Source organism: Mustela nivalis (assembly GCF_964662115.1).
Source record: "Mustela nivalis genome assembly, chromosome: 2".
NCBI lineage: Eukaryota > Metazoa > Chordata > Mammalia > Carnivora > Mustelidae > Mustela > Mustela nivalis.
The window spans coordinates 38,094,414-38,108,840 of NC_139021.1; the positions used below are offsets into that span (position 1 = coordinate 38,094,414).

General features: G+C 43.9%; 1 protein-coding gene across 6 annotated transcripts; it reads left to right on the forward strand.

Annotated features, from left to right (window-relative positions):
- Positions 1–1,549: 1,549 nt before the first annotated feature.
- LOC309858166 (uncharacterized protein) lies at positions 1,550–12,279 on the forward strand. Of its 6 annotated transcripts, none has more exons than XM_082718952.1 (4): positions 1,550–1,696; positions 5,546–5,605; positions 6,167–6,357; positions 11,992–12,279. In XM_082718952.1, exons 1-4 carry the CDS (start codon positions 1,634–1,636, stop codon positions 12,161–12,163), a joined length of 486 nt encoding a protein of 161 aa, XP_082575078.1. In that variant the 5' UTR covers positions 1,550–1,633; the 3' UTR covers positions 12,164–12,279. The 6 variants fall into 6 exon arrangements, 3 of the variants coding, with proteins under 3 accessions (XP_082575078.1, XP_082575079.1, XP_082575080.1); XM_082718953.1 differs by lacking the exon at positions 11,992–12,279 and adding an exon at positions 11,680–11,982 and having other exon boundaries at positions 6,167–6,379; XM_082718954.1 differs by lacking the exon at positions 11,992–12,279 and adding an exon at positions 11,680–11,982.
- Positions 12,280–14,427: the final 2,148 nt, after the last annotated feature.

The following is a 14,427-nucleotide window of genomic DNA, read 5'->3' on the forward strand; positions in this document are numbered from 1 at the left end:
TACTTGTGATCTCTGTTTGTCAAATAAATAAAGTCTTAAAAAAAAAAAAAAAAGAATGGACCCCCTCGCACCAGTGGTTTTCAGTGTTCTCGTTCATCTTGAAACTATCTTTTCTGCTAAGCTAATCTGGTTACCATCCTAACCAGGAATTACTTGCTCATCTCTATTTCAGTGCCATGAGCATGCACTTCCCACATTTGGAATGTCTTCTGTTTCCATCCACTGCTTCCGTCAGCAGTTGGCTAAAAACTCACATTCTGTAGGAAGCTTATCTGACCAACTGCACTCTGTTAGGATCCTCTCTGTGGCCCACATACCTCAAGTTCAGTGTTGCCAGTCTTGGCAAGCAGTAATACAATAATAAAGGATGCCCGCTTAACTTGAATTTCAGACAAATAACAGATGCCTTTTCCTCTTCTTTTTAGCATGGGCCCTGTTTAACTAAAAGTTATCTGTTGTTTGTGAAATTCAAATTTTACTGGTGGTCTTGTATTTTATCTGGTGGCTCATGTTTAAAGGTCTTGGGAAAAAAAAAACAAAAAACACCTCCCCAACATCATTACACTTAATTGTGTTGCTTTCAAATTTTTCCATGAGTTATTTTATGTGCATAGTTTGCTCTCTAAGTAAATTATAAAGTCCTTGACAGTGGAAACTGTATCTTCTGCTTTTGTAGCCTCCTCCTCCCTCTCCCTGCCCTGCTCCCCCCACTATTCTGGTCATTAGTTCTTTTTTTTTTTTTTTTTTTAATTTTTAAAAGATTTTATTTATTTATTTGACAGAGAGACTCAGTAAGAGGGAACACAAGCAGGGGGAGTGGGAGAAAGAGAAGCAGGCTTCCCACTAAGCAGGGAGCCCGATGTGATATCTTGGCTTGATTCCAGGACCCTGGGATCATGCATGACCTGAGCTGAAGGCCTACGAAGGCACACTGAGCCAGCTAGGCGCCCCAGTGGCCATCAGTTCTGAGCTGATGTTTGATGAATGAATACACCCAGTGAGCTTTGAGTTAAAGACAAAGCAACCTTGAACCTTGAGACAAATTTTTGATTTAAACATGAAACACAATAAAGCTGATTTTAGGGGTGCCTGGGTGGCTCAGTTGGTTAAAGTCTCTGCCTTCTGCTCAGGTCAGGATCCCAGGGTATTGGGATTGAGCCCCGCATCAGGCTCTCTGCTCAGCTCTCTGCTCCTCTCTCTCTGCCTGCCTCTCTGACTACTTGTGATCTCTGTCTGTCAAATAAATAAATAAAATCTAAAAAAAAAAAGCTGTTTCTAAAATCACTTTATAAAACCAGTCACAATTGTTAAGGCTGGTTAGAGTACAATCAGAAGTTATTTACTGCATTTTCTTCTTACAAAATTGTACCATAATCTGACCTGCAATATATATTTTTGTTAATTAAATTTTGTAGCTGCTTTTTGCGTCATATAAAAAAAATTGTAGTAGTAGTTGCTTCCGGTCATTTTAATCACAAAGCCACTGCAGACAATTGCCTTATGCCAGAATCACCATCTGCCGCGTCATATTCTGTGTCAGCAAAATGTGGGCCGTTTCGAATCATCAGAGGGAGCGAACTTCAGTTTGGACTTCTCTTTGCGGCTAAGAATGAGCTGACTTCTAAAGGTTCAGATGGAGACGCTACTCTCTGAAGGCCATTTAGTTGTTTTTAGTATGGACGATGTGGGCTTAGAGGTAAGACGCTAACGAATTCAATCACCAGTGTCAGGTGTTATGTTAACAATGGAGTGGTGTGCAATGAAAGCCAGTACCACAAATTGTGGTTATGAAAGCAGTTTAATTTGCTCTTAATTCTTCAAACAGAATGTTCTGGTATACATCCGGGTTTTGACATTTTAATCTTGGGTTTTGAAAGAATTGGCAAGGTTGCCAAGAAAAAACCCCAAGGGGCAAGGGGCTGAGAAGTGCTTCCTCCTTGGGATGAGGACACTGGGCAAAGAGACCAAAAAAAAAAAAAAAAAAAAGAAAAGAAAAGAAAAAAAGGAAGGTGGTTTGAAGAATGGGCAGGCAAAGGAGGAGGAGGAGCTGTTCTTTTTATCTAAAAGGAGCCAAAAGGGAAGTGGTGGTAAAAGGGGGGAGAAATGGTGTGACTGGCGGGAACCTAACTGGGGGACTTCTCAAATGAGGAGTAGCTTGGGGCCTATGGTAGGAAGAAAAGCAGTAGGAACAGAGCTGGAGGAACCCTGTGTAGCCCAGCTGGAGGGCTGGAAGGGGTGCGGAGAAGAAAGAAGTGTAGCTGCTGGTTCTGGAGTCATCCTGGCTAGAAGGGAGGGCCCAACAGTGACAAGCTAGAATTAAGAGTAGGTATATGGGGCGCCTGGGTGGCTCAGTGGGTTAAAGCTTCTGTCTTGGGCTTAGGTCATGATCCCAGGACTCTGCTTCCCTTCTTCTCTCTCTCTGCCTGCCTCTCTGCCTACTTGTGATCTCTGTCTGTCAAATAAATAAAGAAGATCTTTTAAAAAAAAAAAAGTTTTTTATTTATTTGTTTTTTTTTTTTTTAAATTTTTTATTTATTTATTTGACAGAGAGAAATCACAAGTAGATGGAGAGGCAGGCAGAGAGAGAGAGGGAAGCAGGCTCTCTGCTGAGCAGAGAGCCCGATGCGGGACTCGATCCCAGGACTCTGAGATCATGACCTGAGCCGAAGGCAGCGGCTTAACCCACTGAGCCACCCAGGCGCCCCTATTTGTTTTTTTTAATTTGACAGACCGAGCTCACAAGTAGGCAGAGAGGCAGGCAGAGAGAGAGGAAGGGAAGCAGGCTCCCCGCCGAGCAGAGAGCCCTATTCGAGGCTTGATTCCCAGACCCTAGGATCATAAGCTGAGCCGAAGGCGGAAGCTTAACCCACTGAGCCACCCAGGCGCCCCCCCCCCCACAAAAAATCTAAAAAAAAAAAAAAAAAGAGTGGGTATGAAGAAACTGTCAACAAAAGCTCTGATAAGAGGAAAGGTGGGATCAAATTTTAGTAAAACAAGAACAGGAAATTTTTAGAGGGTTACCTTGTAGCATCTATTTTAAAACAGTGATTTACTTGTTACTAAATGAAAAAAATTAAAAAAACTTTCAGTTTGTTTTAGAAATATGGTATGGGAGGTTGTCATTTGAGATCTCTTGTATTTGAGCATAGAGAGCCACCATCAGATATAATGGACATGTAAAAAGGCAGTGGGACCACTGTAATTAATAATAGTCACAAACACCTGCCAGGAGCTTAGTATATGCCAGGTCCTGTTCTCAGGGCTTTCCCTGTCCTGCTGAATTTAATCCTCACAAAAACTCAGCGAGGTAGTACTATCATTCCCACTTGACAAATGAAGTCCAGGAGGCTGAGAAACTTGCTCAGGATCACACAGCTAATAGCTGGGATCCGACCCCAGACCATCTGACTCTAGATGTGCTTCTATTTAAAATAATTTTTTAAAAGATAATTTATGTATTTATTTGAGAAAGAGAGCAAGAGAGCATGAGTGGGGGTGGAGGGACAGAGGAAGAGGAAGCAGACTCCCCACCGAGCAGGGAACCCAATGTGGGGCTCCATCCCAGGACCCCAAGAGCATGATCCCAGCCAAAGGCAGATGCCCAACCAACTGAGCCACCCAGGCACCCCTCTAGATGTGTTTTTATAACAAATTATCATTCATATTAGTGCTCTGCAGTCTGCTTTCTTTTCATTTAAAAATGATTTGTAATGAACATCCTTCCATGTCAATGCAGATTTTCACCATTAATATCAAATATATGTAACCAACCCCCTTCAGATGGACTTTTGGGTTGTTTCACATTTTTTGCTACTGTGTACATACATCTTTGCTCTTTTACTTTTTAAAATGATTTATTTCAGGGCACCTGGGTGGCTCAGTGGGTTAAGCCTCTGCCTTCGGCCCGGATCATGATCTCAGGGTCCTGGGACAGAGCCCCGCATCAGGATCTCTGCTCAATGGGGAGCCTGCTTTCCCCTCTCTCTTTGCTTGCCTCTCTACTTGTGATTTCTCTCTCTGTCAAATAAATAAAATCTTTTAAAAAAATGACTTATTTTTAAAAGTGGGTTTTGGTTTTGTTTTTGTTTTTTTACAGGGCTGGGGAGGGGTAACATTGTGACTTCACTGTGAGGAAGATTCTCAATGACCCTTCCACCAGCACTGGCCTCTGAAGACTTGCCTAGTAATCTTGGGAGTTGAACTCACAAGTTAGAGATTCCCTAGTGCCACCTAGTGGTTCTATCTCTAAATTGTAGTAGCTGCATTTTGAGATCATTCAAGAACACTCCAGGAAGGATTTTAAACAAATGTTGCCCATTTTCCACTATTATAATAATACTGTAATTATCAAAATTTATTCATATTTAAGATCACTTCTTTAGCGAATGTGGTCATAAAAACTCTCTATACATTGTCAAAAGGTATAAACATTAATTTTTTTGGTCTCACTAACATACAATTTCACTTATATGTGGAATCTAAAAAACAAATCAAACAGAACGAAACCAGACTCATAATACAGGAAATAGATTGGTGTTTGCCAGAGAGGAGGGGCCTTTGGGGGGTGTGGGCAAAATGGACGAAGGAGATCAAGAAGCACAAACTTTCAGTTTTAAAACAAGTCATGGGGATGTAATGTGCAGCTGGGAGAACATGGTCGATAAGATTGTATTAACTTTGCACGGGGATAGATAGCAACTAGACTTACTGAGGTGATCATTTTGCAATGTATACGAAGGTTGAATCACTGTGTTGTATGCTTGAAAATAATAATGTTTCTCGATTATATAAATGAATGAATGAATAAAATAAATAAATAAGCAAAGGTATGGCCAAAAATCAGAGAATGGTTTGTTAGTGATGTAAATAAGAAAGTTTAAAACAAAAAAATTTTGTCTCATAAATATAATATGTATTACAAATACACTAAAGAATGAAAATTACATTAAAATCTGAGAAAAATAGAGGGACCTACAATTTTATTAGCCAGTGAAATCACTTTTTAGGGATGACTTAGGTGAATTTCACTGCAATATCTTTAAAAACAAAATTAATGACACAGGTATACACAGTTTAATAGCCTGCTTTCTTTATTTCTTTTTTTTCTTAAAAAGATTTTTATTTGTTTACTTGACACATCACAAGTAGGAAGAGAGGCAGAGAGAGAGAGAGAGAGAGAGAGGAGGAGGAGGAGGCAGGCTCCCCGCTGAGCAGAGAGCCCTATGCGGGGCCCAATCCCAGGACCCTGGGATCATGACCCGAGCCAAAGGCAGAGGCCTTAACCACAGAGCCACCCGGGCGCCCCAATAGCCTGCTTTCTTAAAAAAAATACTTTTTTGTTGTTCTGTTCTACAATCTGACTTTCTCAAGGGGCCCTTAAGATTAGAAGCTTTGCCTTATTTATTGCTATATCATTAACATACCCAACAGTGTCGGACAAATACCGGTTGACCAAGCAAAATTTTGCAAGAGCTGAATTGCAATTGCATGCTTTTTTTTTTTTTTTTTTTCCCTTTCAATCGTTCCTCTCTCCGTTTCTACAAAGCGATGTCTCCTGGACTATGCAACTCCTGGTTCTACCTTAAGGGGAAATAGTTTCAATACGGTAATTTGCTGATTGATTAAGACTATTTTTATCTCTGGGCTTCTTTTCCCTTAGTTCTTTGTGTAGTCGGGTGCAGTGAGACAAAAGGAACCCCCTAGATGGGTTTAATTAGAAAACTTGCTGGAAGAGAGGAGTAAGGGGCTCCCTTAAGGGAGTAGTAAGGGGCAGAAAAACAAGGCGCAATCCGTATGTCCCTGTGGTCATCCCTTAGCCAACCTCTTGGTTTCTTGGGGTGGAAAACGGAGTGCCTGGCCTCTAGGGTCTTCTGCAGCCCAATCATCCTGGAGTTTAGAGTCCTAATAATGTCCGTATGGGGGAGATCGGGGGAAGTGCCATCTCCAAGAGAGAGACAGATGCATGAGAAATGAGGCACCGGCAGAGAGGGAGAGACAGGGGGCGCTTTGTGCATGGGGGACCCCATGAAGGGGCACCTGGTCCCACGGCTCTCACGAAGGCCCCGCGCTTGGTTCAGTGCTCTACTTTTGCCATCTTGAACATTTTCAGTAATTTTTGTTGAACAATTTCTGATCTCACATTTTCCCTTTGCCCGGGGTGCCACAGGATTCAGCGGTCCTGGAGGACGGGAGGACGGAAGTGGCGCAGATGGAAGAAAGAGCAGGCTGTGAAGAGAAGGGGGCTCCGTGCCTCTCTTACCTCGTGCTTTTGGGCCCCCAAGTCCCCGCTGAATGCTCCACCCACTCCCTGAGTGCCGGGGTCCCTCCCCATCAGAGCCTCCTTCACATAGCTCACAGGTGCAAAATGGACACACTTCCGGTATCTACTGCTCTCCCCCCTCACAGATAATTTATCTAGTCGGCTTAGTTTTTTTTTTTTTCTTTTTTCTGTGAATTCAGTAAAAGTTTCACCTTAATACGCTGAGTATTTCCAGAGGCAGGCTCATGTCTAATTTGCCCTGACCCTTCTGCAGTGACCTGCTGATTAAGACAGAACGAGAGAGATCATCTGTCCAGGGTGTGCCCCTTGGGCGAGAGTCGTGAGTGGCCACCCTTACCCAGCTCGGGTTTTCCTCTGTCTTCCCCGACAAAAAAAGCCATGAGAATCCAAATACATTTTTTTTTTTTTTAAGATTTATTTATTTTAGAGAGAGTGCATGCGTGGGTGGGGAGAGGGGCAGAAAGAGAGGGAGAGAGGCAGACTCCCTGCTCATCCTGGAGCCGGGTGTGGGCTCAATCCCAGGACCCTGAGATCATGACCCTAGATGAAACCAAGAGCCCCACGCTCAGCCGGTTGAGCCATCCAGGCACCCCTCTGAAGGCATTCTTTCCAGAGTCTGCGGCAGCCCCTCCTTTGATGGGGAGGGAGGCCATGGAGGTCAGGCTACAGTAGTAAAAGCAAGCCTCTAGTGAAATACAATATAATTGATAAGTGTAGGCAGTTGCCTCTACCAGAATCCCAGACCTTGAACCCTCCTAGCTGAATGGACAGCTTACCTGTTAGCATGAGAAAGAACTGAGCGCCAAGGTACCAGGAGGGAATTTAATACGGATTTATCTATCTTAAACAGCATGCCAGGTGCCCCGAGAGGAGCTTTAAATGTACTATTTCATGTAACACCCACGACAACCCAGGGTGGTAAGCACAGATTACTCCTCTCAGTTTACACATGAGGAAACTCAAATATAAAGACTGAAAAATATGTCTTAGGCTTCGGTAGTGGAATCAATATGCAGAGAGGTTTTTGAGGGTGATCTGTAAGGGCACAGAGAGACAGCTAACGTCCCCTTACTTGACTCCTTCCTGGACGTAAACAAAATGACTCGGGAGACTTCAAGGTCCTCCTCTATCCAGAGCTGCCCTGCGACACTAAGCGTCCTGTCTGGAGTTGGGGGCCTGGGACTTAAACTTCTGAGGCTTCTCATCAGAGACTTTTCATCTTGAAAGGGAACAGGCAGAGCAACAGGGTCTATGCAACAGGAATTTTTCATTCTGTTTTTCTTTTCACTAACCTCTAACTGAAATTTAGTATTTCCCTCAATTATAAACAGAAGCAATAAACCACAGTCTTGTTTGCAGTATCTGTGACTTTCTTTCTTTCTTTTTTTTTTTTTTTAAAGATTTTATTTATTTATTTGACAGACAAAGATAACAAGTAGGCAGAGAGGTAGGCAGAGAGACTGAAAGAGGGGGAAGCAGGCTCCCTGCTGAGCAGGGAGCCTGATGTGGGGCTTGATCCCAGGACCCTGGGATCACGACCTGAGCCTAAGGCAGAAGCGTTTTTTTTTTTTTTTTAATTAATTAATTTATTTTCAGCATAACAATATTCATTATTTTTTCACCACACCCAGTGCTCCATGCAATCCGTGCCCTCTGTAATACCCACCACTTGGTACCCCAACCTCCTATCCCCCCACCACTTCAAGCCCCTCAGATTGTTTTTCAAAGTCCATAGTCTCTCATGATTCATCTCCCCTTCCAATTTACCCCAACTCCCTTCTCCTCTCCATCTCCCCACGTCCTCCATGCTATTTGTTATGCTCCACAAATAAGTGAAACCGTATGATAATTGACTCTCTCTGCTTGACTTATTTCACTCAGCATAATCTCTTCCAGTCCCGTCCATGTTGCTACAAAAGTTGGGAATTCATCCTTTCTGATGGAGGCATAATACTCCGTAGTGTATATGGACCACATTTTCCTTATCCATTCATCTGTTGAAGGGCATCTTGGTTCTTTCCATAGTTTGGCGACCGTGGCCATTCTAAGGCAGAAGCTTTAACCCACTGAGCCACCGAGGCACCCCTATCTGTGACTTTCTTATCAATGGAAATCGCAGGTATTTTCATTTCACATGATGGGAGTTATAGATATTTCCAAATACCACTTATCCCCTTTACTGCTTTGAAATTATAGTAAAGAGACTCATGGCTAGATCTTGTTATTTATTTATTTATTTATTTTTAAAGATTTTATTTATTTATTTGACAGAGAGAAATCACAAGTAGATGGAGAGGCAGGCAGAGAGAGAGAGAGGGAAGCAGGCTCCCTGCTGAGCAGAGAGCCCGATGCGGGACTCGATCCCAGGACCCTGAGATCATGACCTGAGCCGAAGGCAGCGGCTTAACCCACTGAGCCACCCAGGCGCCCTAGATCTTGTTATTTAATGCATATTACTACATCACAGAATTCACAGTATTTTGTTATCATGCTAAAAATATAGAGCACAGAAGTTGCCATTTTAAACCATTTTTAAGTGTACAATTTAGTGGCGTTAATTACGTTTACACTGTTTCACACCCGTCACCGGGTTTTAGAAATAGCTTGATAGCTACATACCAATGTCCTAGGTTTCCCTGTGATTCTGCTTTTTTCGATTATACCTTTAAAAGCATGAGTCTCAGAAGGGGTTTTTATGCTTCATCAGACTTCTAAAGGGCTCCGGGACACATAAAGATTAAGAGCCCTTGATTTATAAGGTCCACTTTTAATATTCTGTGATTATATGATTCTAAGCCAATCAAACTTTCTATTAATAAATGGGGATTTTAACATTTTTCTGCTGGAGAGATCTAACCTAGGGAATGGCCACTTAATGAGCTTTCTTGAAGTATTATGGAACACCAAAGTGGGCAGGTAGGCGCTGAAGGGTTCCCTCAGTACAGCATGAATGTTCTTGGCAAGACTTTGGCATGTCCAAGACTCTCCAGAGACCCAGGTCCTAAGATCATGGGGGATGGTCTGGGGCCCGTTCTGAGGGCATCTGTGAGGAGCCACCGTCAGCAAGGGGACATTGCTTCACTTCTGGGGCTCAGTATCAGGCTGGGGAACCAGAGACCAGTAGGCAGCCTGATCCCCCTGGGGTGGGGGACTCTTAAGACAGACCCTGTTAGCTGGAAAGTAGGGCTTAGTCACCAAGTGCTATCAGACATTGGGTATAGTTGGGAAAGTATCCATTCATTCACTTTATTTATTTGTTCAGTGATGTCATACGTTTTTACAGAGTGCCTACTTCTGTGCTAGGATTATTTCCATGAAAAACACACACACAAGTTTTTGCCCTAATGGAGCTTACACTCTAGAGGAATGAAGGCACAGACAATAACCAAAATTTAAAAGTACATTATATAGCGTATGGTGATGACAAATTTTGGGAAGTAGTAGAGAGAATCCTTTGGGAAAGGCAGGGTGTGGGCTGGATGTACTAATTGCTACTGTGTCTAGGGAGGGCATTACTGAGAAGGTGACATTTGGTTAAAGGCTTGAAAGGTTTAGAGAGTGAGCAGTGCAGACATTTGAGGCTGGATATGCCAGGCAAAGGAGTAGTGCAAAGGTCCTGAGGCAGAAGCACACATGGCATGTTTAAGAAACACCAAGGAGGCCAGTGTTGCTGGAGCAGAGGTGTGAGGTGGAGATGACAGACTGGTTATAGGAACCTGGAGGGTCCTTCTGGGCACCGGGCTTTTCCTTTGAGAAAAGATGCTATTGGACTGTTTTGAGTAGCTAATAAAAACATCTGCTGTAAGTTTTTACAGGATCAGTGGGAGGACAAGGCCTGAAAGTGCAGAGACCAGCAGAGGCTGTTGTCATCATTCAGGAGAGGCAACAGTGGCTCAGATCAGGGTGGTGATGGTGGAAGGGGCAAGAAGTAGTCAGATTCTGCATATGTTTAAAGGTCAAACTGATGGGATTTTGCTAAAAATGGATGGGATGTGGGATGTGATAGGAAGAGAGGAACAAAGGAGGATTCCAAGGTTTTTAACTTGAGCGACATGAAAAATGGAGGGAGTTATTTGGTGGGTGTCTCTTTTATGGTAGGCCAGGGTTAAACTCCAAGGGACAACAGTGAATGGAGCACAGTCCCTGCCTTTAAGCAGGTTTGAGTCCAGGGGACCAGGTGGCAGGGGCGAAGGCAGAAACACAGGAAGCCTGGGAGGGTTCTCCCTGTACCATCTCAACAAGGTATTGGGTGTCCCTACAGCCTTTGTCCTCATCTGTAAAATGTAGGTCATAATAGTACTTATAATGGGCTTCCAGGGTTCCTAGATGACTCAGTGGGTTAAGCCTCTGCCTTCAGCTCAGTCATGATCTCAGGGTCCTGGGATCGAGCCCCACATCGGGCTCTCTGCTCAGCAGGGAACCTGCTCCCCCCGCCCACCTCTCTCCGCCTGCCTCTCTGCCTATTTGTGATCTCTGTCTGTCAGAAAAATAAATAAATAAATAAATCTTTATAATGCGTTTCCCTACTGAATAAACAAAATAAAGCGTGCAAAGCACTTAGCACAGTGCTTGGGACATAGTAAGTGCTCAGTTAATGTTAGCCAATATTCATCACCATTGTACATTAGCAACCTCTGGTATACATTTTATTTGGTGCAGAAAGGGCAACCATATTTCCTATTTTTTGGTTGGGGTTTTATCAGTTGAACAGGAAATTTCTTGCCCGTCAATGGATGTCAATATGGTAAAATAGAAGCAGCTTCAGAAATGAGAACTGATTTGTATTTTCCTTGTGACTCAAGCAAATATGAGGAATGGAAGGGCAGTGGGAAAAATACCATGCAATGTATACAATCAGTTAAAAATGGATTCATGCCACACAGTATTCCCTTCCACCTCTTCTCCTTGGGGCTCTTTCGTGGTGTTATTTCACAGGGTTCAAACTTCTGGATTTGATAGCTGAGTAAATTATCTGTTGATTTCTTTGGTAAAGGGGAGTTGGATTTGTAAATATTAATTCAGATAAATAAAGCTCATGAGGGACGTTCGATTATTCTATTACCATCTTCGAAAGACATAGCTGTGTACCCCAGACAGAATCTGCCCTCAGCCTGGCAATTCCTCATGGGGCTACTGAAGAAATAAGGGAGAGAAATGAGAAAGGATTTCCTACCAGAGGCCCGGAGCTGCAAAAGTCCTTATTTCTTCTATAAACCCAAAGATCAGCCAACAAATAGAGCAGCTGGTATGGTTTTGTTTGCACAGGGTCTGCTCTTAATTGCCTCCTGGATGAGTGACAGAGTGAGTTTGAAGGCTGACTTGGGCAGGGACAGATATAAATATACTTTACAGAAAAATAAGGACCTCTGGGAATTTCAGAGCAGCTTTCCTTTTGCCAGGTTCTTTCACGAACATCACATGCTGCCAATCCTGACACTGGTACAACAGGTGGCTCGATGGGTATCCTCAATGTCATTTGACAGAAAAGACAACTGAAACCCAGTCACCTGCCCAACATCAAACTTCGAGAAAGTGGCGAGTCCTTGAGTCCTCATGGGATTCTCTGCCAGCACCGCAGAGCGGGTTTATGAAATGCGGACAGCAACACTCGGATTCTGAGATTCCAACCCAACGGAGACAGTCTTACAGAGCACGTGGTGGCTCCCCTACGAGGTCAGGTCAGGTCAGCCCAAATCTTCTATTCTTTCCAGAAACCTCTGGCTGCTTTCACTCCACACCCAGAGCCGCAGCTTCTCTGCGTCACCTGAACCCAGATGCCACTTGGGGAAGTCGGGACAAGGACTCTCAGGCCCTGAGCTCCTGACCTTGGCATCAAGTCACCTTGCTGTTGGCACGGCCCTGACCCTGGTGGCCCCATCTTGAGGGCATGTTTCTGTCCCAGGTAACCCAGTCTGGGAACCCTGATTTTGAGCAGTTGAGTTCTTCTCTTGTTAGTCGCCCACCCTCTTTGTTATTGGTCTGTGTTCAGGCTATCTGGATCTGGGGTGTTTCTAAAAATTAAAAAAAATTCAAATTTAAAATTAAAAAAATTTGCATTGAAATTTTATTTTTGGTTAATGAGGGTTTTGGGCACCCCCTTAAATTCTGAGCTTCAGGCTGATGCTTCAGTCGCTTTTGTCCTATTCCCAGCCCTGTCCGTCACTTGCAGCTGGGCCTCTCTTCTCTGTGGTCCTTTAACGCCTTCAAAGCCAAACTCACCTCCTCCCCTCACTGCGGTGCACCTCTGCTTTCTTGACTTCCCTGCCCTATCTCCTTGTTCTGTGCCTGCTCAGCCCTGGGTCCTCCCGCACTGGTCCTCCTAACTGGCACACACTTCACGGGGTTTAATTCGTCGTGCAAACTCTTTGACATCTCATGTGTTTTCAGACTTGTTGTTCCGAGTCCTGGTCCTCATGAAAATCTGGCTCAGTGCCCAAAGAGGCTGCTTCTGCCATCCTCACCGTCTCCCACCTGAGGACCACTGGTGGGGGAGGGGCGGGAGGACTACTGGCTTCCTCTTGACTCCACGGGCCAATCCTTGGTTGCTGGTTTCCTGTTGTCATGTGAAAGGACGTTTCCCTTTGAGGCTCAGGTATCCAGATGGGCCTCCCTCTCCTTCTCAGAGTGACCCACTCACTGGTCAGCTGGAGCCCACCCGCCCTACTTACTGGAGACTGAAATGGAGCTTACTCCTCCTGTTAAAGAAGCAGCCCAGCACAATCAGGGATATTTTGAGGTCTTGTAGCTTTCCTGTCCCAAACTTGGCCTTGCTCCTGAACTTCCCCTGACTTTCCCTTCTAGTCCTTTGTAGCCATCTGCTTCCTGGGTCATATCTTCAATTGTTTGTTGCTGGAAACAGCTCCTATATTTAGTCTTGGTTTTCTACCCTTCCCCCCTGTCCCAAAAAACCTCTGTCATTTTCTCTTTCCCATGGCCTCCCTCCCATTCAGCTTCTGTCTCCCCCTCTTCTCCACTTTTCTGACCCTTGATGCTTCATTCACTACTGGCCATTTCATGCATCTTCCCCTGAACTGCTCTACCAGTTCCTCTGCCCACTGACCCCTCCATCATTCACCCACATAATTCAAACCCTAAACCAATTGGCCTCCTCTCTTTCTATAGACTTATGGTTGGAAATTGTTGGAGAAGGACATAGAACAGTGTGACCTCTTGCTTTGGCATTAGCGTGCTCCTCTGCTGGGACTTCCTCCCCATAGTGTAATCACAACCCCCCCAGTGCCAGGGGTAGAGGGAGGAGTAGCTAAGCGCACTCTGAGGGTTTGTAAATCATAACTTGCCCCCATTTGCAAGGACTTCTCCTCAGTGGTCCTAGTGGTGACCTTCTTTTCTTCTGGGTTCTCTATATTCTGTGGCATTTCACATCTACAGAATTCCTCAGACAGATCTTGGGACCAAAGCATCACTTTGAACCTTAGACCTCTTTAAGTCCAATAAACCAAAAATATCATAAATATTAAACCTTCAGCTGGGAATATACCTAAGTATATGTCACTTAAAAAGAACATTAGAACCTTCTCTGAATTCTTAGAACTTAGCGCTGTCCAGTAGAACATTCTGCAACAGTGGAAATATTCTGTATTTACACTGTCTTGTATGGTAGCCATTAGCCACATATGACTTTAGAGCACTGGAAATGTGGTTAAGGGAGTGAATTTTAAATTTTAGTTAATTTTAATTAATATAAATTTAAGTAGCCATATGTGGTTAATGGCTACCATATTGGGTGGTGCAACTCAATATTGTTGTGGGTACCTCTTTTTGTGTTCATTCAGTATATTTCGTATTGCTTTAACTTTTCATTTACCCTGTTATGTCACATTTGTTGTTTTTCTTTGCCTGCCTCTCCCCACTAGATGTTGCCCTTACTGAGGGAAAGGAATAGGCTTATAACATGGCAGACCTCAATAAACACCACTGAATGTGTGAATATGCTGGATCTTTCCAGCACCAGTGTCTGCCTCTTAGCCCTCTCCCTGGAGACTTGGTTGCTTGAATGGCCCTTTACCTGCAGACCACCAACTAGAGTTGGGGTTCTTCTAGACTCACGTCATTCCTGTTAAATTTCTACTGATGTAGTTGGCTTTTCTGGAATATCCACTCACTTTCTACTTTCCTGTCTCTCCCTA